Source organism: Electrona antarctica (assembly GCF_951216825.1).
Source record: "Electrona antarctica genome assembly, chromosome: 5".
In the NCBI taxonomy this organism is placed as follows: domain Eukaryota; kingdom Metazoa; phylum Chordata; class Actinopteri; order Myctophiformes; family Myctophidae; genus Electrona; species Electrona antarctica.
This window is the reverse complement of record NC_136810.1, coordinates 38,519,067-38,544,694: the sequence shown is the minus strand read 5'-3', so window position 1 is coordinate 38,544,694 and position 25,628 is coordinate 38,519,067. Positions and strand designations below refer to the sequence as shown.

Here is a 25,628-nt window from a genome sequence, read left to right as displayed (position 1 = left end):
ACATTTATATGCACGTATGTTTCCTTGCTGCCTGGATCTTAATTAAGCACTCTTCATCATTATTGTAACTGTCAGATTATATAAAATCTTTGTGCTATTCAATACAGTTTTGAACTTATCCTCTACAGTATTTCTGTTTGTATATACATATTTATCTACATACAGTATCTTCTATCAGTAGAGTTCTCAGTTTCAGCCTGAGTCAGAGAGAGCCGGGTTTGGCCTGAGTGAAAGTTAAAGAGTAGATAGACGATGAGGTCTAACGGTCCAAATCAAAAGAGCATCGCAGTCCCGCCCCCTTTCATGACGAGCGGCCCAGAAGAGAATTTCCAATTCATTTTTCCCATAGACGTTTCAATAAGTATTTATTTAAAGACATTAAAGACTCGGACAAAGCCAACTCAGATGGAGACAACTCATGACAATAAACACATGTTTTTTGGTCGAACAAATAATTAGAAAGAAGAAAAAAATGTGTTGTACCCTGCCCTTTTTGAGCGGTGCCTCTGCTCCATTACACAACTATTGTGTGTCCTTCCCTATGTATGTATGCATGTCCCCGTGTCTCTGTGTCTGTCCGAGCACGGAAAGCAACACGGTAACTGTCATTTCTCGACCGTTTCGGACGCGGGAAGACTCGCCGGAACAGGGCAGGCCCCTTGGGCGTGTTCCTGAAGGTCTGGATGTTTCCCGGGGACCCCCACACGGTAACTGTCATTTCTCTTTGAGAAATATAATCAAAGTACAGTACAGACTACAGTACACTACAATACAGAGCACATTACAGTACAGTAACTATAACAATGAATATATAGTTGCACTGCTCAGTTCACACAGGTGTGAAAAATTGTGTTTATTGTCATGAGTTGGCTATGTCCGAGGCTTAAATGTCTTTATATAAATACTTTCTGAAACGTCTATGGGAAAATGAATGGGACATTCTCTTCCGGGCCGCTCGTGGGGGGCGGTGCTCTATATGCCCATCAACATGAGAGCAGCTCCGATAACCCAAACATATAAAGCCACGTACACTATATGTGCTTTTGTTTGCCATTTCTCTGTTGGAATAAAGTTTGTAAGGTCACTGCAAGGTCACTGTTCAAACTCCTGTGTTAAAGCATACAGTATGTGTTAAATATCAACAACTAAGTGTGTTTGCACTAAACGGCAAAGGAAAGAGGGATAATAACAGAATTAACTACTTAGTGAGTTATGGGAAAACTGGGGAATGTAATGTTATGTAATGTATATGTGAGAATGTGAGAATTGGGGTCGGCTTGGGCTCAGGCTTACAACTCACTCGAATCATTCCGGTTCAGATTTTTTTATATCCAGCTGGCCTGTTAAGAACTCCATTATTGTTTTCAAAACGTGGGCCGACTCATCCCAGATTCCAAATCCCAGATTTAAGATTTATTTGGCTTTACCTTATCGTTCCTCAGACAGCCACAGATCTCGCTCTTACACTGCAGGCAAACAAAAAGAACCACATATCAAGAAACAGCATAACCACAATGACTGTAAAGGACGTGGTTGGTAACCTGTAACATGCATCATCAGTGAAGCAGTGTTCATTATGACGACTAATACTATGACGAAAAATGTTCGGCGACTACCTTTTTTCACTGACGAAAACTACTGTATATGGAAACTAAGCTATGATGACTAAAACTAAGACAAAATATATTGAAAATTGACATTTCGTCAACAAATTAAAACTAGACTAAAATGTTGGGAAGGGACTAGTGGACAAGAGATCCAGTATAAGTGAAAGACACAAGTCATTTTACACTTGGTTGCATGCTGAAAATAGCCGATCTACGAGCTCACAACGCGACATAAATTATGTCATTATGACAGCACCAAGGCCTGCCAAAATTAATTTTAGTCGACTAAATCAACTGTAGATTTAGTCGACTAAAATCGTATGATATTTAGTCAACAAAAACTAGACAGCAATAAAACATTATGGGTGTCTAAAATGCGACAAAAACAAAAATTTGCTGTCAAAATCAACACTGCAGTGAACATGGCAAAAGGTCATGCAGACATGACATGCTTGACTCACGTTCACTTTCATCGTTGCATTTATGAAACTGTTCATCCAGGACGTGACGTTGAGTTTCAGCCCCACCACTACGAAACAAAATGAGAAGACCTATTACTGTAGATAATATAGTATACATGTTTCGAATTCCGTTCTGTAAATGGACAAAAGTATATGTGGGCCTGCCCACACAGCCCACATTGCTCACGTTGAGGTCATTCCGCTAGGCTGTGCTTTAGTTTTTAGTTTTAGTTTTTTGTATTTCTTACTAGAGCGGTGCCCGTTGGGCACTTGCCACTTGTAAATGCATGCCCTGCACCCAGTTAATACCGCGTCCCATTTATGCCCATATATGGAGTTCTTTGTCAGGCATGCCCAAATATGGAGTCAGATGTCAGAACAGCAATGTGATATCAGAATATGCCGCTCCATATATGGAGATCTAGGTGTGATCAATTGGCTAATTTGGGCCCTGTCCAGAGCCTGGGCAGGGGCCCTGTCCAGAGCCTGGGCAGATACATTTTGTGGTGGTTCTGGACAACACACACACACACACACACACACACACACACACACACACACACACACACACACACACACACACACACACACACACACACACACACACACACACACACACACACACACACACAGTGGTGCATTTATAGATAGAGGAGTATTCATTTGAAGCCTTTCAGCATCGGAAAAGATTATATGCGTTTTCATATTGACCATGCAGGACCCGTGTCACAATACACCAAAACAGTTCACAATTTGTATCATATAAAGTGCAATACCAAACCTTCTATTAAAATGCATTAAAAAGGCCATACATTAACCAATCAGATCATCATGATGTTCTCTGAGGTGAACACAATAAACATTTCATCTTAGCTCAGAAACCCACACCTCCCACCCAGGTCCACTGGCAGTACACGCAAGAAATCCTCATGGGCTATGATTGATGAACATACTTTATATCATAAATCATCATTTATATCTTCAGAGCAAAGACTGCACTTCCTCCGACGTCTCAGGGTTCATGGTGTTGACCAAAAATGAGTGTTCTATCCAGCGGTCTTGGAAAGCCTGGTCAGATTTGGCATCACAGTTTGGTATTCAGTAATCTCGACTCTCGGTGCAACTGAGGTCCAAATTGTTCAGATTGGTGCAGACTGCAGGGGAGATCATAGGAGTAACACAACTCCCCTCTCTGCAGTCTATTTTAGAGCAGGCTACAACAACCTTGAACACAAACACAATTGCTTGACGGCAAGTTCCCATGCAGTTGCTACAGTATGTAGTACTGCAAGTTTAAAATAAATGTTATTGCGACTGTATGTCACATTTACTATGAAAACCTGCATCTCCTGTCCGTCCGTTAGTTAGTTAGTCACCCATGCCTCCAAATATGGTCACGCCTCGTGACATCACGTCTCCATGATCATGCCTCGTGACATCATGTGACATCCTGGAGACTGACCCTTAGATCTCCATATCTGCATAATATGGAGCCGGCCAGCAACTCTACATCTGACCTCAAACCCTTAGATCTCCATATATGGAGTTGACCTGTTCTGACATTCCAAATGTTGACCCTCCCCACCCGTCCTTCCTGTTCTGATGTTGATCTGACCTCATCAAACTATGTACACTGAAGACACGCTCCATACACTCGCCAGTACAGAATTCATTCCAAATGTTGATCTGACCCCCATGCCAAAGCGCCAGCCCTCGCCCAGCAGTCTGCCGTCACCCAGGCGGATGCATGCATTACTCTAGCACAATAAATATGTTATATACATTTTGGTTTTTAAACAACTAAACCCACCCCACTGCCAACATTCAGAAAACATCCAGTAAACTAGAAAGGGGTGCTCCATGGAGCACATATCTATGCCAGGCTGGGTTGCATACCCAGGGCCTTCAGGGGTATGCAACGTATGCAACGCAGGGGTTGATTGGATTCATGATGCCTGATGAAGGTCTGACGACCGAAACGTTGCAATAAAAACCAACCTAAGTGAAGACAGTGTGCGGGATTCTCTTTTTTCTACCTACATGTATGTTTATGACATGGCGTCATTTGTAGGAAATAGGCCCCTTCCACAATTTGGAAGCCATTTACAGGCAAACAGTATTGAACATCAAATGCACATTGTCACATACATCTTGAGATGTTGTGTACTTTAGTCAAGGCAGGATTTCAGACAATGTGCTAATTTAAAGTGCTGAAGGTGGCTGGCCGGCTCCAGCCGCTCCAATATATGCAGATCTGGGTGATGATCCAGTCATCTCCATGTATGGCTATCCAGGGTTTGATGAAGTCAGTGTCATGATCTTCATTATGGAGACGGCCATATATGAAGCGTGTCACAGGCGTGACGGACGGACGGACTGGCAGGTTTTGCAGGTTTTCATATAGTAATCTGCGACCTATGGCCGCAATAACATTGAGTGACTGCAGTTTCTTCCAGCAGTGAAATGTCCCTTTAATCTCTCTCTATATGAATGTTTCATTCACGATTCTTGTGTGAGACATGGTTCAACAATCATGGTCATTAGTTTGGACTGACCTGCTGGTTTGAGGTTAATGTCTTCTATGTCGAGGTCGACAGCCTTGCTCACCAGAATACCTGACTCGTAGCCAGACTCCCTGCTCTCTGCGCCAGTGGAGAGAAAAAGACAAGAGGGGGGGAAAGAGATGACGAACGCAGCTGTGCTTTCACTAAAAACCATCAATCAAAAGCAAAGAGCAGTAAACATCGGAGCATTTTGATTTTCTCTGCTTCAGAGAAGAATTTCTACAAACTTTTTAACGTTTTATCTGTTTGCGTTTCGCCGTTGCGCTCGCTCGCCGTTAGTGAGCAGAGTCCATGAAGCCAGCACATGTGTTAATGCAGTCAAGTGTAACTATTGCTGTGTTACCACTGAAGACAGTCTGCTCTCACCCCTCCCTCCCAAGCTCCCACCCGCCCCGATGTCTGCTAGAAACATCAGCGGGGATGACAGGGAGAGTACAGGGATGGAGAGGGAGAGGGTGGGAATGACGGGCAGACGACACAGGGGGAGTAGGAGAGAGGAATAGGAGATGGGGTATTGGAGATGCCCCGAGAGTGCAATCACTGGCAGTAAAGTTGGAATGACAGAGAAGGATAGGCTTTGGGCCAGACACTGAAGATCGTCGCCGTGGCCTGGAAACCTTGTATGTCCATGACTTTACTCTTCAAGCAATGGACAAAAAGAAGCTGTGTTCTAATTCTAATAATTTCTTGTTAGTACTTTTCATTGCTTAAATCATTATAGAACCCACAGATGGACATACAAAATAGAAAAAATAACAGACAATTTTCTCTACTTTTACTTTTGCAGTAAGTATTAAATCTAACTAATTTAACTAATTAATTTATGAAAAACATAAATGTGGCAACACAAGGTTTTTGTACGACAGGGACAAGATGCTAATGTACAGTAAGTTGATCTCACACACACAGAAAGCTATGTGGAAACCTACTGTTGAAATATGGAGCCGTGAAAATATAAATGTCATTGTCCAGGGTCCTCTTGTAGAAGCTGGACTCGTACGTTTCAGGGTGCTCGGTCCATTCCTCCCCGGCACTGGAAGAGTTAAAACGCTCTCATGGAACATATAATATACGGGCCATTATAGACATAAAGAACACACACGACAGATGTGTTTGAAGTGGATCTATCTAGAACAATTTAAATTCGCGTATTAAAGCCAAACTTTGGTCATCAAAACGGCGGTCACACCCATCGCATTGGATATATGACATGGACCCCGTCCAGTCAAAGCACAAACAGATTGTGTTTCATGTTTTATAGTTTAGTGAAATATCCATTCATCTCTGATTGGAATGTTGTATGTTCAACCGAGCAGAACGGCTGAGTGTAGAACGGAGGGAAAAACGGGGTAAATGAGCTTAGTTTGGTGTGCTGCTGTTGCTTTGGGATCTGGTCCGAGTCCCGCGCTAGCTGGGCCACTGGGCTGTGCAAGGTTAATTAGAAGATGTATAAAACACGACATTCTCGATAAAATAATAATAACCCATCAGAGTGGGTAAGAACGGTGGCCAAAATGAGCTCCCGTCTAAAGAGCTTTCGGTCCCGTCTCCATTTTCACCTTGCACATTGCACAGTCGGCTGCGAGCAGCCGACTTGCCTTTCTCGTGCCGCCAGAGCAAACAGTGGCGGGTCCGTCCCAGCAACTGAAAACTGGATGGGAGACGCGGGAGAGAGAGAAACTGAGCCTACCTTCTGGGATACACTCTGGTGATCCCGCCATCTGTGGCTACGAACCTGGCCACAATCCCATCCCTGAGAACACGGAAAACACAGGCCAATCAGACATCAAAGTCAATAAAAGACAGGTTGTGCGTGTGTGCGTGTGTGCGTGTGTGCGTGCGTGCGTGCGTGCGTGCGTGCGTGCGTGCGTGCGTATGGAAAGCGTGTCCATATTTGTGAAAGCAGCATGGTCGTGCTTAAAAGACATACTGGAGATGGATTTCAAAACAAATAGTTTCCTTCCCAGAGACGTTTGCCTGTACATCCTTAATGCTGAACAGAGTGTGTCTCTGTGTGTGTGTGTGTGTGTGTGTGTGTGTGTGTGTGTGTGTGTGTGTGTGTGTGTGTGTGTGTGTGTGTGTGTGTGTGTGTGTGTGTGTGTGTGTGTGTGTGTGTGTGTGTGTGTGTGTGTGTGTGTGTGTGTGTGTGTGTGTTGGGTGTATGTGCGTAGCCAGGGCCACATATTTTTTACAGATGATTTCAGACATGCAGGGTGTACCATAGAGAAACACGTTGATCTAATTATTTTACTTTTGTCTCTAAACAACATGTCTTGGCACTGCTCGGCATGCTTGGGTGTGATGCGCATTTTATGCCTCGATCGCTTTCATCGCGTTCACGTTTCATTGGTTAAGCATGACCGAAACCTCCCACAGTAAAAAAATATACAATTCTCGGTTCAGTCAGTCAGGAAATTGTTTGTGAAATGAAGTTGAGCTACAGTACTACAGTGATATGGAGATCAGGTTGAGTACGGGTTCACTGCAGGTTTGGACTGCATCTGGTGGGGTTGGTGGAATTCATTCAGGTAGAATTTAATACGGGGAAACTACCACTTTTACTTTTCTTAAGATACAATCTACAGCAGTGGATCTCAACCTTTTCAGGCTGGGACCCCCAAAATAATCACATTTGAACTGGGGACCCCCATATATATATTTATATATATATATATGTAAGGGATAATATCTGGCTAGGTGGTCATTGTCGGGAGATAATTCACCGACAGGGAGTTTAACCACCGAGGCGAAGCCGAGGTGGTTACACTCCCTGAAGGTGAATTATATCCCGACAATGACCACCTAGCCAGATATTATCCCGCTTATTACATGGCTAACTAACATAAATGAATACATTGACCCAAAACACAACACAAAAAGTATTCCATAAGTTCGCGCTGGCTGCGTCTGCCCAGCTGCAGGGCTGCAGCACTGTCGGAAAACAAGGAAGTGAGTTGATCAAATAGAATCCATTTTGGGGTCCTGCTTCGTCTATTTCTCGCTCAAATGTTTTCAAAAACATTTTTAAGAGCAATGTTTAGCTGTAAATTACATTGTGTGTCACTAGTGTGTGTGTTTACATGGCTGTTATGTTGGAAACGGCAGTAAATCAAGCGGGGCGCAGCTGGTGGTGCTCAGAGGGTTTGATTAGGCAGCGGTCATTATACAGCGGAGCGGTCATTATCATGAGATAACTCACCGCTGAATTAAGCGATTGACCAATCAGAATCAAGCATTCAACCAAGCCATGTAATAAATATATATATATATATATATATATAGTGAAAACAGAAGGCGTTGTAGATCGGCTATTTTCCCTTTTTTTTCTTTCTAATATTATTTGACAATTTGACCAATGTTTCATCCATTAAAAAGGTCTTAAAAGTCCTTAAATGGTCACTTCACTGTCATCATGCCCCCCCCCCCCCCCCCCATCCTAAAAAAACATCCTGACCCTCAGGTTGAGAACCACTGGTCTACAGTACGGTGTAGTGAGTGACGCGGTAATCATTAGCAATTGAACTTACAGCGTTTGCTCTCTCCAGATTTTAACCAGATCGGCGGTCAGCCCTGCATCCAGGATCAGCCGGCTCACCAGAGACACATTACCTGGAGAATAAACCAGAAAGATAAGGTTTACTGATCTGTGACACTTCTAAACAAAGTGTGATACAAAGTGAGGTGAGATACGTTTAGGTTAGTTCAGTAGCCATGCTGGGCATTAAAAGAGTTTGACGCCGAAAATTGATTACGCTTCACAACTCGCTTGTAACACTCCGGTTCTGGTTCAATGAAAATAACTGGAGAACGTCAAAGTGAAATGTCCGCTAATACGTTCTATGGGAACAGAGTTTTTAGAATCCTATTATCTCTGATTCTTCTTCCATGCTGCGTTTTGGATCAAAACAAGCTTGATTTGCGGCTCATTTCTATAAACGATATGATCGCTGGTTAAAAAATGTTTTGCGTTAATGAAATAACATTTACGATTTTCCATTTCCTGATTCTCCGGCTTTCAAAATAAGACGGTTAACATTGAAGTGAACGGCGGCAACCGTGGCAATCTACAAGTATCGATTCAGGCGACGGTGAATGAGTTAAAAAGATCGTTGGTCTGATTTTTTTACATAAAATGAGTACAGTGTGCAGTTTCCTTTTGCTTTGCATCAGAGGTGGTGAGGGACACACGATGCAGAACGGTGACGGCCAAAAGATTAGGGATCAGAAGCTAGCCAGTTTGAATCCCTGGACTAGCTGAGAAAATCCGGCCAGGAAAAAATGAATGAATAATATCTTCCTTTACAACTGCCATCGGGACTTTGAACTGTCCCCATAGCTCCAGTGGAGCTGTGCTGTGGCCAACCGTAGAAGTCTATGCTTGCATTAGTGGCAGCTTCCAGGTGTGAATGTGAGTAATCTCAGGAAATGGCGGCTTAGGAAAAAATAAAAATAAAATCATGCAGGCTCAGCAAAAACCCTTGCGTGGATAAATAAAGGTACAAAAGAATTAACACAGTCTGATCTCATAGCAATGGTTAACAAAGCATGCAGAGTGCAGATAGAAAGGTCCAACTCTCTCTCTCTCTGAGGAAGCATCAGACAGCTAGATTAGGTGTGAGGTGCATAGTGATGGATAGGCTGGTGTCGCTGGATGGTTAGCGATGACACCTAGGTCTTGAGTTATACCCCAATGTCAGGGGAGCTTGTTTTCAACAACTACATACTTTTTATCCACAGGCAAAGTAGTTTCCCTTAACATCCAAATGTTGCAGCCAGAGCCTGATAGTGGCTTTGAGTAACAGATCGACTAACATGTCTTCGGCTCGCTATTGGGCAGAAACCTTGTATCTCTCCATATTCAGATCAGTCCGATCTGTACTTTCAACACAAAAATAATAATTGAAATCTTTTTGAAAAATGTCATATTTTTGTCATAATGACATGCCAAGAATAGGGACATAACGGTTGAAAGTGGTTAAGTCTATCTGTGGGTTTTATATATTTAACCAAGAGCTTGTGACTAAATAATTGCATTGGATCTACAATTCCACATGGAACCCAGGTTATTTCTTTCCATTTTGTGAAACATTTTTGTTTTGAACATTTTTTGCCCCACAGCAACAAGACTTGTGTATAATAACGAGAAAGCACATGCCTCAAACAAGCACCAGACATTGTATATAAGCATTAAAGGGGCATTTCACCGCTGGAAGAAACTGCCACTCAATGATAATAGTATTTGTAGTAGATAACAGTAGCACAATTAGAAATGTGCACCCTATGGCCAGAAAAATAAGGAAGTCTGTGTGTTTGACTAGGGTTTGACTGGATTGCTGAATTCCTACAATGCCCATAATGCTTTAGTGCACTTCCCCTCCTTGTGGAGAGGGGGAGGCTGCAGGGAGGTGTGACTTTGTAGTCCAGGAAGGAAGTGAGACCACATTCTCATGACATCACACACATAAAAACCCCAGGAAAGTATTTCTTGTGTCCTAAACATAAAATAAGCTCTGGTTGCAAAATGGGTGAAATGGAAGAATAATGACTCGACCTTGAACAACACAAGGATAGAGCCATTGGCATGAAACACACAGGATCGGTGATATGCAATAAAGGCAAACCAAAACACTATGAGTCACTGCAGGAGCATGAAGGCATAGGGATTCTAGGAAACTCAGTGGATCAGGCTGAGATCACCCCCTGCTCAGGAGACTGTATGCTAATCAAATACCACGCTGTATGACCTTCAGAGGAAGACCAGCGAGGCATCCAGTGGCAAAGAACCACTCTGACTAATAAGATATAGCACACCCAAACAAGCACATGCATAACGATGGAGGGGGAAATTGATTTAGGGTTCATATTGACCTTGAGTGGGTTTGCGGTATTATAATCATGGTAATGCATGCTGACATCAGAGCCGAGGCATGTGTTCATACTGTATAGCACAAACAACAATAACATGGATATATTATATGACTCACATGCTTCTGGAGTGTCCCTGTCGATGTATTCGTTGAAGTCGAGGAGAAACTGTGTATTGTTCTCCAACACCTTCAGCCCTTTGCAGTACTCTCTGTACAGACAGACAGACAGACAGACAGACAAATAAACAAACACGTGCAATTGGCTGTGCCGTATTGCTCAAAACCACAGCCGTCTCATCCCTGCAGCTGAGCCCCTTAACACTCTGAACGACCAGGGTTATTTAATGCATGAAATCATACGTGAACGCACAGGGTTATTTAATGCATTAAATCATAGCAGCGGAGCACATTTAGCGACGGACCGGATGTTATCCCGGATGTGATCCTGGATGTGATCCCAGATGTGATCCCGGATGTGATCCCGGATGTGATCCCGGAAGTAGCTTGATGTAGCCAAAACACTCTCAAGGCGATTGACAACAACGGGAGGTATGATTCATTCTAACGTGACTAGCGACAGGACCGCGGTGGGCCGCGGTCCTGTCACTGTCCTGTCCCGTCTTTTCTTAGAATTGGACGGAATGATTTAGATCAAGAGTTATTCATTAAGATTTTTAAGATTTTCGATCTCGTCGGCTAAAATGGGGGGGAACATTTTCGATGACGTCCCACCGGAAAATAACATCGAGTGTTGTGCAACAGACGCTCCCAGCCTGTGGAGCGATGCGATCAGTTTTTATATCAATAATCTCCGTCCTTTTGATCAATCTCTGTCTTGAGCGCTGGGCGTTACTAATTGATAGGGCGGAGTACTGCGTCCTGTGCACTCAGGGTACAGTACATAACTGACTGCATATAATGATAAATCAATCAAATCAAATCAAGTAGGACTATACATTTCAAATGTCTTTTGCAGTGTATAGTGACCCTCCCGCCCAAAAAAAGAATAATAAAATAAAATAATAATTATAAAGAAAAGGTATTCAGAAAACACGCATGTTATGTTTGTAATGGATCACTAATTTCTGTTGCAGGTGATTTGGAATTGATCCAACCTATACTGCATTGATCCAACCTATACCCCCCCCCCCCCCCACACCTCTCTCTAAAATTCTATTTCTGCATCAATATGTGGTTGTTTGTGTGCCTTTATGGTGCATTACTGAACAATATGTACAGCATCAACATGGACATGTCTCAATCGTTTCCATTTCTCCTATACTGCAGCACAATGTATGATACAGTCTCTGTGCAGCTCTCCTACCTTGGTGCAATAAAGGTGTGACCAAATTCATCGAATTTGTCCAGCTGCATGCTTTCCGCGGCTGAAGAAAACAGAGAAATACAGAGGGTCGTGTCATCGTTCACGAGAACAAATAATACATTATTGACCATAATCACACAGCCGCAATTTTGAATATTTGTCATATTAACTCTACCTCTGAGTAAAGCGTAAGTGCAAAATGACCGCTGCATGTGTGATTATCCTCAATGGAACTCACTCTTTCCCATGTGTTTCACCCAGACGGATAGGGTTTTGAGGTTAGGTTTAGGCATCATTTCTGTGAGGTTAGGGTTAGGCATTATAGGTTTAATTAAGTTAAATGTTAGTGTTTAGACCTGCAATCAAGGTGAAACAATTGGGAAAGTGCCTATTGTCAATACATAAAGAGGAAACTGATATTATAGCTATCCTTGTATATTGTATTGTTGTATATTCACTAATCACTAAAGGATACGCTAGACTAGAGGAAATGCCACAGGGTTGCCAAAATGAGTAGGGATCTTTCAACCACCACTGATTGAGTCAAAGTCGTACGATTTGTCACACACGTCACCGCAGTTGACCCACCTCTTGGAGCGGTAGCTGCAGCCGTGCCGCACTCGGGAATCATTTGATTAGTTGATTTAGCCCATTGATGCTGAGTGCCAAACAGCTAGGGAGGCATTGCGTCCCATTTGTACAGTCTTTGCAGTCTTTGGTGTCTTTGGTGTCCGGCCGGGGATCTGCACACCGACCTCCCAGTTTCAGGGTGGACTCTAACCACAAGGCCACTGTCTGGTGGTTAGAGTCAACACTGGGTCAGTCAACACTGGGTCAGGACCCATTTGTGGGTCAAGGACTTATTTTTATGGCTCCCTTTATTTTTGAGTGGTGTAAACAACTCCTACAACTGGCTTTGTTAGTCTGTGCAGAAAAAGTGAGCATGGTTGCTATGTTCACCCTGTTCACCCGGGTGTGATTTCATTACGTCAGACATGATTTCATTACGTCAGACAGGCTATACACCACTCAGTTCACACGGGTGTGATTTTTTGTTTATAGATTAAAAACAACAATTGATGATTTTTTCAGTAATTTCATGAAGAAATAAAAGAAAATCAAAGAAATTCCATACATTAGAAAACAAATATTTATGAAGTAGTGAGAAGAGCCAATCTGCGTGTATTGTGCGCTTGTCGATCTGCTCTTTTCACTAGTTTTGGGTCCCAGGCAGACGTCTATAAATCTCTCGTTTGGGTCCTGAGCTAAAATGTTTGGTAACCACTGGATATACAGTGGTGTAGTGGTAGACATGTTTGGCCTAATGGTGGCGCGGGAGGAAAGACCATGGGTTCACTTGTCACTCGGCATCAAGGTCTGGATTGGGGGTTAAGTCCCTGCGACATACTATAGCGACACTCTGTCCAGGGGTGTACGTGTACATCAAACTGCCTCATCATGCTACAGTAACAGGAATTCAGCTCCTGCTGCCTATGGGACTACTTTACTTTACTTTTACTGACATGCAATGTTTCCACCCGACAGCGACAGAATGTAATATGGTTGGTGCTGAATGGTCACACCTACTCACGGCCTTGACTGGCCATGAGGAATTTAGGGGAATGTCAGTGTCCATAGACAAAATATCAATGATTTCCGTAGCAATTATTATAATGGTTGCTTTTTCCATTAATTTACACTTTTCTTTTGTTTATAAATCATTCTTTTTTATATATGGATCAATTAATCAATGCAAAAATAATATAAAAGATGGTTAAAGTAATTGATTAAATCAATTTGAACGATAAACCATTTATATTTTGCCATACAATGATGCTGCCCAAAAATAACATTTTAAATGTTTCCCAAAAAACAATTATTACATTAAGATTGATTTATTTTGTCCCCGGGCACCCTAGGCTGCGATCCCAGTTCAACTAGCTGATCTACATCACAAGATTATTATTTACTTGAATAAATTCATTAGTTCAACTAGCCGCTGCACCCCTAAGGCCCCATGTCCATGTTTTTTTGTTTTTTTTCATGAGCGCAACGCCTGTTTGAAATTGTTTCTAACAGGAGCGCAGCTTGGCGTTTACCTTGCACTCACGTGTGCACGCAAGGCGCTTCCCTGCCTTGCCAAAAGCAACTGGAAGCGCTTTTAGGTGGTGAGTGCTTTGGCGTTTTCAACCGTGAAAAAAAAGGCCCAGTGGACACAGGGCCTTAGGCACACGGTAGTTAGACACACACAGTAGCATACAATATGATTTTGTGTATGTGAGCTCATGTATGCACTATGCACCAACATGCCACACTCACAAATCACACACAGACCTATGGACAGATATGAGGTGCTGGGTAAAGGTATAGAGTGCAGACAGAGCTACAGTAGGAGGACACGAGGGAATATGACTTACCTTCTTGCTCTGCAGTGACCCCAGAGTGTGTGAGAGAGTGTGTGAGAGACAGAGAGAGAGAGAGAGAGAGAGAGAAGGGCAGAGGAAAAAAATGAAATAAAAAAACATTTGGTTACAAGATGCAAATGTGTACTCTTATAAGACATTATATAGCCTATCACATCTGTAGAATAGCACTTCACTTTGATCAGAGTTGATTATTATATATGAACACAATAAACTACACCTATACATCACAACAGTACAACACAATACAAAACACTAAAAAAAAGAAAACGAGGGAGATGCTATGGTAAAAAACGTGTGGTTCTCAGAAGTAACGTCTATGATGAAGTGTCTTGTGCAATGTGCACAAGACACAGACAGACAGACAGACAGACAGACAGACAGACAGACAGACAGACAGACAGACAGACAGACAGACAGACAGACAGACAGACAGACAGACAGACAGACAGACAGACAGACAGATCCACCCTTCTATTGACACCTAGCCTCCTACAGAGCCACAGTATAAAACAAATATCTCTACTCTGGAAATAAACAACAGGAAAGAGGACACAAGCGTGGATGTCCGGGACAGTGCTGAGTCCAAAAATGACTCACAATGACTTTAAGTGTCTTTGGCATCCCGTGCTTCGCTTGCCTCAGCTGTGGTTTTTACTCCCATTTATTCAATTGCTTAGATTTCTGCACTTGCTACACTTGTGAAAGTGTCTCTCAAAACGAAGACATCTTAAACATGGACATTATTAAAACACACACAGCGTCGTGCCGCTGTCTGCTAACATCATCATCATCCCATATTGGCCGAGTGTTGGCAGGGTCCCAACAATCTGGCACAGGATTGAAACAATGTACTTCACATAAAACATTACAGGCTATAGATTCATTGTCATTCTCTCTCTCTCTCTCTCTCTCTCTCTCTCTCTCTCTCAAGACCTGGCCGGGTGGCTCCCTGTCCAGCTCCCTCTCTCCACCATACATATAGTAGATCTTCGCTGAAACTTTGTATGTCTAAAACCGTTACTTTTCGGCAAAGGGGGATAAAATAACCTGTGCTCAAGTGGATCCTTTCAAGTCATTATTTAGTAACAAGCTCTTGATAATATGTTTCATTGGTTCAATATTTAAAACCAACAGACAATACGAAAGGCCGTGGTGAGCTTGTAGATGAGCTATTTTTGATACTTCTGCGTGACACTCTTGTGCGATGATGAAGTAGGACATACATTTACGGGGAAAAATGTGGACATATACAAGGTCTGTGCTCAACAGCAACGATATCCTCTTCCTACCACCCTCCTTCCTCAATGATCTCTCTCACACAGGCAGATGGAGATTATTCAAGTCAGTGAATCAGTCATAATACAGTATGTCCTCAGTTTCTTATCCTTATGGAAAGAAATAACATTAGCCATTACAACATTGGCTAGCTAGAGGATGTTTTTAGCAAGATTATACAGCAGCAAGTGGGTATAGGAGGGCCCTCTTACCCATAATGGGAAGTTCTCGGGTTCAAAGTCCACTGCGGCTATACGTGCCCACACACTGAACTTCACTCACTGTTTTTATGGGGTTATGTTTTTGCCCCATCTATTTGTTTGTCAGTCATGTATCAGGAATGACGAGATTTACTGTCTACGGTATAAGGTGAGGTTTGATTTGTTGGATTCGTTGTACAAAATTACAAGATACATTACGTAATGACATCATATCGTCCAATTTCTGTTTGTTGAACAAAATAACACAAGAACACTGTCTTGGCGAGACCACTGTTCCAAAAACGTCAAAGGACACTCAAGGGCAAGGCGACATAATCATTCATGTCTAAGGTGAAATTGCATACAGCATCAGAAATTGCATTGCGTGTTGGCAGAAGTATGCACTCTATAACTAATGAACTTAGAGCACACATCAAAGCAGAGTGAAGTGAACAAAACAGGAGAAATAATAAAATAAAATAAACATAACATAACGTAACGTAAGTGCCGCGTGAAATAGGACCATTAAAGGAATCAATTTCGATTAAAATTGCAAAATTGAAATTATGTAAAGGCCTTTTGATAAAAGCAAGTTTTAAGAAGCAATTTAAAAGAAAACACATCTTTAGTAATCCAGAGCCGAGGGTCACTCCAGAGGCGAGGAGCCCTGACAGCAAAGGCACCCTCACCATCAGTGTTGCCAGCTTTTGTGAGAGAAACATGTAACCAGATCTATGAAAACAAGACCATAAAACTAGGGCACGTCAGTTTTTTTCCCAAGATAAAGAAATCTGATAAGCCAAAATAAGCAACTACAATTTAGAACCCCCTTATAATAAGCAGACTTGGCAACAGTGGTCACCATTTGTCTTCAGCCTGGACTCAGAGACAACCAGCTGGCTCCTGCCTGAGGACCTGCGGCTGCACATGGGCTCATGAGGGGTTAATAACTCAAATGTAATTAGGAAGCGCTCTGAAAGTATTCAGTAAGATCAATCATAAAAACATAAAAACAGCAAAATATAGGGAAGTCAAAATAGGTTCCCTTCTCCTGGTTTTCCATTCATTCATCCATCTACAACCACTTATCCGTAGTCGGTTGTAGCTAACCAGAAGCCCGAACCACCTCAGCTGGCTCCTTTCCAGGCGAAGGAGCAGCGGCTCCACTCCGAGTCTCTCCCACGTGACTGAACTTCTCACCCTATCTCTAAGGGAGATGCCAGCCACCCGTCGGAGAAAACTCATTTCGGCCGCTTGTATTCGCAACCTTATTCTTTCGGTTTTGCATGGTTAAAAGTCTAGAAGCAGTATTTTGTAGCAGTACAATTTGTTGTTAAACATGGGAGGCATGCAGGGCAGGACTCGAACAAAAAATCTGCCCTGGTAGTTATGGTCCAGACCGGCCCACCCCAACCAGCGCTCAGGTACTCTGGCCCCCGTCACCGTCGAGGTACATACGGGCGGGCAGTGGCCGGTAGAGCCACTGACGAATGACCCAGTTCAATCAGGCTCCCCCAGAGTTAGTGTCGAATTGTCCTTGAGCAAGATACTGAACCCCTAATTGCTCCTGATGTGCAGGTTGGCTCCTTGCATGGTTTCCTCTGCCATCGGTGTATGAATGTGTGTGTGACTGGGTGGGTGAATGAAATGCACCTATGCATCTATGTAAAGCACCTTGGATAAAGGCACTATAAATGCACCATTTATTGCAAACACACAAGCCCTTAATACCACCACTTTTTCTGAACAATATCCCTTCATATTCTGGGTTTATAAAGCATTTCTTTTTAAAGGGTCCCAACCCATTGTTTGGGAACCATGGGTCTAGAAGAGGAGGCAGACTAGTGAGCGTCTCTTTTTAACAGTCCTGTAAATGTTCTGACGGCCGTTATGGCACGCTGACAGACTCTTTATGACAGAAAGGCGACGGTGGAGAGGCAAAGACACTCCGTCGAAAATCTCATCTGCCTGGATAAATGCTCCATCAGCCGTTTATGCTTTATAGCGACGCATCAAAAGGTATAAAAAGCCCACTAAAGCCAGATGGCTGTGGGATGTATCCTGGCACTCTCATCTAATTACGGCCCTCCCTCCAAGCACCGCTCCAGCTGTCAATCTCTGAAAGTCATCATTAAGCATTTGCACTATACAGTACGTGGACCTACAGGCATTTTGGTCTCGGAGCCAATTGGGCACCGTTCCATCCATCCCTCCATCTATCCATGTATACCTATCTGCTCTGTACATATATTTATGATTGGTGCTTTAAGAAAATCTTATATTTTGAAAGCAAAGCAATACTGCCTCATCAAAGTTACCTTTTAAGTTGGTGTTGTGACTTTATATAATGTCAATACTTGCATGAGAGGGGGAGAGGTGGTGGAGTTAGCTGCTTTAGCAGACATTTTGAGGGTCCAATGGAGTTAAGAGGTTTTGTCCGAAGCGCTTTTTAATAGTTTTCATTGGTTCAATATTGTTTTAACCAACACACAGATGCAAAGGGTGTTCAATACCACTGATTTATGCAAAAGAAAAAGAAAAACCTCAAATAGAGTTAGGTGGTTTCCTCCCGACAGCAACAATATGTGAGTCAGAAGGTCCCCTGCTTGAACCTCTGCGTATACAGGCTTGGTTTAAATTGCCCCACCGTAATCATGACTTTAAATCAATGCATGTGCAGACAACATGGAACTTATTTTGAAATGTCTGTATCATGACATGTTTCCTGTAGTGAGACGGGCTGGTCACGTAAGTTGGTTACCTGCCCTTGAGCTCTTCTAAAGGTGGTGAGTTCAAGCCCTGGGTGATGATTTGCTGTGACTATCTCTCTTACAGGTGATTTGAAATAACTAAAGTCATCTGATTGTCCAATGTTCGTCCATCCGTCCGTCCATCCATCCATCCAGTATCCATGCAGACAAACATAAAGACAGACTAGGCCAGAGAAGAACCAACACAGGAGAAATAGAGAAGAGAGTACTTGCCCCAAGAAGACGCTGTGAGATTCCAAACACAGACAGAGAGGAGAATAATAATACACATCAAGATCAAGTCAGAAGTAAGAATACAGTGTGAATGAAACGAGTGTTCTAGTGGTGGGTCTATCATTTATATTTATCTTCACGACGGACAGAGAGAGAGAGAGAGAGAGAGAGAGAGAGAGAGAGAGAGAGTTGTGTACCAATAAGCTATACCTATCTCTGGGCTCGGGACAGAATAGTTGCAGTGCGAGAGAGGGAAGTGGAGAGTTGGTCCATGGAATCATAGAGGAAAGGGTGGGGTCCTACAAAGATGGGAAGGGTAACGTAGGAGAAGGTGGTGTGTGTGTGTGTGTGTGTGTGTGTGTGTGTGTGTGTGTGTGTGTGTGTGTGTGTGTGTGTGTGTGTGTGTGTGTGTGTGTGTCTAAGAACACTAACGAAAGTTGCAGTCTACAGGGCAGTGTGCGTGTCTACACTGCTATATGGGTCAGAAGCGTGGACCGTCTAGCGACGTCACATCAGGCGCCTTGATGCACTTAACATCAGATGCCTCCAACGCATTCTTGGCATCACCTGGCAGGACCGTGTCCCACACAATGACATTCTCCAACGCACTGATTCCATCAGCATCGAGGGAACGTTAGCACAGAGGCAACTCCGGTGGGTCGGCCACGTCAACCGGATGCCCGGCTGCCGCTTGCCTCGTCAGGTGTTTTATGGACAGATATTGTCAGCCAACAGGAAGCCTGGTGGTCCAAAGCTGCGATATAAAGACCAGTTGAAACAGACGCTGAAGAGGTGTAACATCAAACCCAATGATCTGGAGTCAGCCGCAGCAAATCGTCCACTCTGGCGTTCCTTATGCTATGAAGGGGTCACACACCTTGAGGAGAAACGCACGCAGCAAAGGGTGGCACGGCGCCAGCAAAGACACCTCCGTGCTGTTCCAGTACCCACCTCAACCTCTGTGGCATGATATGTGGCGCCAGAATCGGGCTTAATAGTCATCTACGGTGGCATCGTCGCCAGCAACCACTACCAAACCCACAGCACAAGGATGCTACGTCATCTTCGACAACGATGGACTACCAAGGAGGAGGTGTGTGTGTGTGTGTGTGTGTGTGTGTGTGTGTGTGTGTGTGTGTGTGTGTGTGTGTGTGTGTGTGTGTGTGTGTGTGTGTGTGTGTGTGTGTGTGTGTGTGTGTGGTGGCGACGAGGGGGCGGCTGGTAGTGGCGGGTGGGTAAAGGAGGCTTTGTCTTATTTCCAGCCAAGAAGGGCCGTGCCAAAAGAGGGTAGAAGAGAGAAGAGAACTAGAGATGAGAGAGACCAAGGAACAGGCAAGATCAAAAGGCCTGCCTGGTGTAGTGGCAGAGGGGAAGTATGTGTACAGTGTGTGTGTGTGGGGGGGGGGGGGGGGGGAGACTGGCAACTGACCAGTGCTGTGGACTACAAAGGAGAGATCCACTGAAATGAAGAGGCCTCACCGAGGACTTTGTTGTGAGCTCCGCTAGATCGGCCGCACGACGCCAACGCGTCAAAACAACTGTAGCACTTCCAAGGATACTTATGACCTATAGACTTAGGTCATATCCTTGGAAGTGCGTCACCTATTGCAATTCTACTATGAGATAGAGCAGTGGTTTTCAACCGTTTTCATTTCAAGGCGCATTATTTATTCTGCATTTGACCCACGGACCAGCATTTGATGAGATTTAGCCTCTCAGACCCAAAACTAAAGAATATTTTGTTGTCAAAATAACAATTCTTCTACATTCTTTAATTTTATAGACTTCTTGTAAATTGAGTAATGCAGATGTTTAACAATAATGTAACTCTTGAGAGCATAAAATGAAACCAAGTTGAGTAGTTGACCCATAGGGGTCCATTTGGTTTCATTTCATGCTCTCAAGAGTTAAAGATCTATAAGGGTCCATTTGGTTACAAATACAAACTCTCCATCATTTAGCTGGGATTTAACTGGTTGGAAACCACTGGGATATAGGAATAGTTGTAATGCACCATGTACCATGACAAAATAATAAAACATGGATGCTTGCCATGTTTTCTATCATACTGATACTGATACTGGACTGATGGTAACTCATAAACTCTGTACTCACACAAAGCTTGCTTCATGTCATCCCCCAGTTTAGCTTGAATGAAGTGTTCGCTGTATTTAGGCAGAACAAGGGCTAGACTGGCAAGAAGAGAAAAGCAAAAGAAAACAACAGTCACAATTTTTAGTGACTCTGTGTTTTAGTGAGTTAAACTCATGGGAATGAAGGATGTTTGGAAGCGAGTCAAGTCCCCCAAAGTGAAAACTACATTTATAGCATAATTATAAATTATATCCCTACATCATTTTAAGGTCTAATCAAGAAATTGGGTAATCCAATACAATTTAATTAATTCTGTCCAAAAATTATATAAACTGTGGATACACCCATATTTGGGAGAAATAAATATTTTTTAAACTTGAAAGACTCATTTGAACATTGCAATGCAGTTGTACAAGTAACATAAGTCACAAAGTAGTGTAAAATAATAATAATAATAATAACAATAATAATAAAAAAGGTATTTGACACATTAGTTTTTCCTATTATGCCAGAGTATAAACTTTTATACCCATAAGACATCAATGCATTACGTGTTCACTGAAGACACACAAAATGCTCTCTTAAACCCAGCACCCACTGACCAGCAGTGGTGGAAAGCAACTAAGTGCATTTACTTAAAGATGTGGTGAAATGGTTAATTTGGGCATTTTATTTTGAAGTTTCAGCCTCAAACGGCAGAATCTTAGTTTCTAAACCAATCAGAGCTATGGGACATAAAAGTCTGTCTCATGCAGTGTCTTTTGTAAACAAAGTGACAGAGAGACGTGTAGCAAAGCCATGGGATTATTCAAATTTTATACACAATACATATTTTAGCGTGATGATTACGTTTAAAACGCGCAATGCACTGTCTGGATGTCATCTTGAATGAGATTAAAAACGGAGTAGTTCTGTAATCAAGACCAGCTGTGTTTGGAGGACGATGCAGCAATGGGAATAAAATGGGTGAGCTTCATTTGTATAGGCTTTTATTGATGTGTACCTCTACACGTCATCACGCAGTACATTTTCGTTTTAAGGGAGTAATTCAATTTTTATTTTTATGGACTTTTGATATAAAAATACACACAAATGAAAAATGTCCCATTTGTTGGCATCCATTGTTAGGTATGCCCATAGGATGACCACGGATATGGTCTAAAAGTGCGAAAAATCTTTCATTTCACTACACCTTTAAGTAGCCTGTACTTAAGTAAAAGTTTCATGTATTTTACTTGAGTATTTCCAATTTCCAGTACTTTTACTTCTACTCCACTACATCTCAGAGGCAAATATTGTACTTTTACTCCACTACATTTATTTGAAAACTTTATTTACTAGTTACTTTGTAGATTTAGATTGAATTACAAAACATACATTACCCACTTCAGTCCTATATTTTGGCCTTTTGAAAATAGCCGATCTACAAGCTCACAATCACAAGCACAAGCGACACATTGTGAGCTTGTGGATCTGCAATTTTCTAAAGATCTTTATACATTTTGAACTTGTGAAATGGGACATTCTGCATAATGAGTACTTTTGGTACTTTAAGTACATGTTGACACCAATAGCCTACTACATTTTTAATGCCGGACTTTTACATTGCGGTATTTAAACTTTTACTTAAGTAAAACATGTGAGTACTTTTTCCACCAGTACAGCCACTGGCCAGGGAGACGCTGAAGTCATTCCACAGCACAGTGTGATAGAAACTAGAGACTGACCCCTGTTGGCCTAAACGTGTCCTCCACCAAACACACAACTCTTTATCTGCACAAACCCCATTATTTCAATAAAAAAAAATATATATATATACTAGTCCAACAATGGGAAGAAAATACTGTATATCTAAGAACTTTACAAACGATATACTGTAGATGCGATAATACGGGAAAGTTCTGTAGCTGGCAATCGATTTAGTCTCCTTACCTGTAGTCTGTCCCATTGACCGGTGCCCAAGTGTAGGTTCTCACACCTCTGTCTATATACCTCTGTCGTTGGGACACAGAGAGATTGATTGATTGAATACTTTATTGAACATAAATGTAAAAAACGGCAACAGAGTACAGTCAAACACACCCTGCGGTCTTGTTTCGATTCAATGATTGTTTTTAATTAATATATTACTTTAAAACAAATGTTTTGACATCTTCATCAGGGCTCATGATATCATTTAATTACACTATTATTATATATTTGTTCATGTATACTAATCAAGAGACGTGATTATATTAACTGTTAACCTAGACTGGTATCACTCAAAGGGGACTTGCAGACCAGAGACTGTAGGTGGTCTTGACTGAATGTAACAACACACTGTCAACATGCTGCCCGGGGCTGTACCGTACCTCAATTCTTTTTTTTTACATTTTCAAATTGTAGCTGTTTATACAGTTGGGTGCCACCGATATTGTCCCTTATCATTTGACCCATTTAGGCCTGACCTCAACATTTTAAAAAATCCTTCTAAATCCTCCAGTTTTCTGAAATAAATATTTTCACGATTTTTCAAAAATAGCAGACCTACAAGCTCGTAGCGCGCCACTCGGTGGCGCGCTATGAGCTTGTAGATCTGCTATTTTTCAATAGCTAAATTATAACATAATGTTTAAAACACCAAAAGGGGTTCCCGCCCAAAATGGGTGGCGCAGATCACGCAAACCTCAGCAAAAAGAAAAGGACAATATCGATGGCCTCCAACTGTATCTGAAGATACAAGGGGAAGATCTGGCAACCAGAAGTTTTGTGTTTTCGATAATAATCTACTTTTTATAAACAGTTGAGAGTCACAAAGCCCATGCCGTGGTGCAGCCACAGCATGACTAATGCACAATGTTTGCCTGATGGCGGGACTTCTACAAAGGCTAATGCCATAAAAAGGACCATAACAAAATAAAAGTGGTTGGTACTTTGTGGGCTACATCAGTTAGTTACCACTGTATTTATATGCTCTTACCTCATCTTGCGTCTTCACCAGCGTCTCAATGGTCTGCTCACCTATCTCCCCATCTATCATGGTTGTCCTGATCTACAGAGAGAGAGAGGGAGAGGTAGAGAAAGAGAGAGAGAGAGCGATAGAGAGAGAGAGGGAGAGAGAGAGAGAGAGAGAGAGAGAGAGAGAGAGAGAGAGAGAGAGAGAGAGAGAGCATTTCATTCTCGTTCTACTCTTATAGCCTTAAAACTATTACAGACAGTGCGTAAATCACACCAGGAGACTGATCATGATAGTTTTATGAGGAGCGGAGACATCTGCCACATGGGTCTGTGACTGTTACTGTGTGTGTGTGTGTGTGTGTGTGTGTGTGTGTGTGTGTGTGTGTGTGTGTGTGTGTGTGTGTGTGTGTGTGTGTGTGTGTGTGAGAGAGAGAGTGCGTGCGTGTGTGCGTGCGTGTGTGCGTGCGTGCGTGCGTGCGTTTGTGCGTGCGTGCACGCGCCACGCTTGTACAGTATACTTGCGAGGACAGATAGTTGAACGCTAGCTGAAATCCTGTAAAGCAACGTCATTTCACTGGCCCTACCTTTTCAAGGGGTTATTTTAGGGTGAGGTCAAGGATTTAGAGTTATGGGTTAAGGATAGGTATGCAGTAAAGTTATGCTTAGGGTGTGTGTGTGTGTGTGTGTGCTGTGTGTGTGCTGTGTGTGTGTGAGCGTGTGTGTGTGTGTGTGCGTGCGTGCGTGCGTGCGTGCGTGCGTGCGTGCGTGCGTGCGTGCGTGCGTGCGTGCGTGCACATGTGTGCGTGCGTACGTGCGTGCGTGTACGTGCATGCATGTGTTTGCGTGTACGTGCATGCACGTGTGTGCATGTGTGTGCGTATGCTGTACCTCCACTTTGATGTCATTCTCTAGCTCAGCATCCAGGAAGTCCAGGGTGACAGGCTCCTGGAATTTAGGGTTCTGAGGAAATGGTCATATAATATATGAGACATGACTGGACACTGCAGCACTGTGGACAGTCACACAATGACACATTTTCAACTACACTTTTGTGCTACTTGTTTTTCCTAAATGTGACGTACTCTACACACCAATGGTTCTCAAACTTTAAAGATGGAGTGCCGTGATTTTTCCACCCTAAAACATTATCATCAGGTACTATTATTATATAAGGAAGATGATTAGTGTGTGTGTGTATATATATATATATATATATATATATATATATATATATATATACACACACATATATACACATATATGTATATACAACCCCCCCCCCCCCCCCCTGTATATCTAGGTGTGCCCTGGGATTTTTTGGCTATGAAAAGTGTGCCCTGGCAGAAAAAAGGTTGGGAAACACTGCTCTACTGTACTGTACTGTACTGTACTGGCACACCCGAAATCACCATATATACAGTTAATATGTGCGTGTGTTTGTGTGTGTTAGGTTGCGCACAGGTGGTGAAAAACAACCATGCTGTTTTCGTGCCCAGACGCACCCACCCAGCCACCCAGCCAGCCAGCCAACCCACCCACCCACCCACACACATAGCTCCGTAAGGGAGTGGTTGCACCACACAAAAAAATCACGGCACTCCATCTTTAAAGTTTTCAAGGACCCCCTGAGAGCGTACAAAGTTCTCAAACTCTGCCCGAACCCGACCTGGCCCGACCAGTACCGACCCGACGTTTTCGGGGCGAGCCAGGCCCAACAATTAGGCTAATTAGTCGGGCCGGGCCGAGCCTCGGGCTCAGTGATTATCCGTGATTTTTTCTTTTTTCTTTATTTTTTTTCCTTTTTTCTAAGAATGTTATTATAATAAAAATAGCAATTCTGTTGTTTGTGTAATGTGTAGGCTATAGCCTACAATACATGTATTTATTAG

General features: G+C 42.8%; 1 protein-coding gene across 1 annotated transcript in view; it reads right to left on the bottom strand.

The window, feature by feature from the left end:
• Positions 1–25,628, bottom strand: part of LOC306923967 (voltage-dependent calcium channel subunit alpha-2/delta-1) — a gene marked incomplete at both ends in the record, with an annotated part of 153,476 nt that overhangs the window by 15,189 nt on the left and 112,659 nt on the right. The window contains 12 exons of the mRNA XM_079502312.1: positions 1,428–1,466; positions 2,069–2,136; positions 4,624–4,710; positions 5,562–5,665; positions 6,323–6,385; positions 8,160–8,241; positions 10,617–10,708; positions 11,824–11,884; positions 20,824–20,900; positions 22,735–22,796; positions 23,762–23,833; positions 24,628–24,684. Coding sequence (XP_079358438.1) covers positions 1,428–1,466; positions 2,069–2,136; positions 4,624–4,710; positions 5,562–5,665; positions 6,323–6,385; positions 8,160–8,241; positions 10,617–10,708; positions 11,824–11,884; positions 20,824–20,900; positions 22,735–22,796; positions 23,762–23,833; positions 24,628–24,684 — 864 coding nt within the window. The remainder of the gene's footprint in view (positions 1–1,427; positions 1,467–2,068; positions 2,137–4,623; positions 4,711–5,561; positions 5,666–6,322; positions 6,386–8,159; positions 8,242–10,616; positions 10,709–11,823; positions 11,885–20,823; positions 20,901–22,734; positions 22,797–23,761; positions 23,834–24,627; positions 24,685–25,628) is intronic.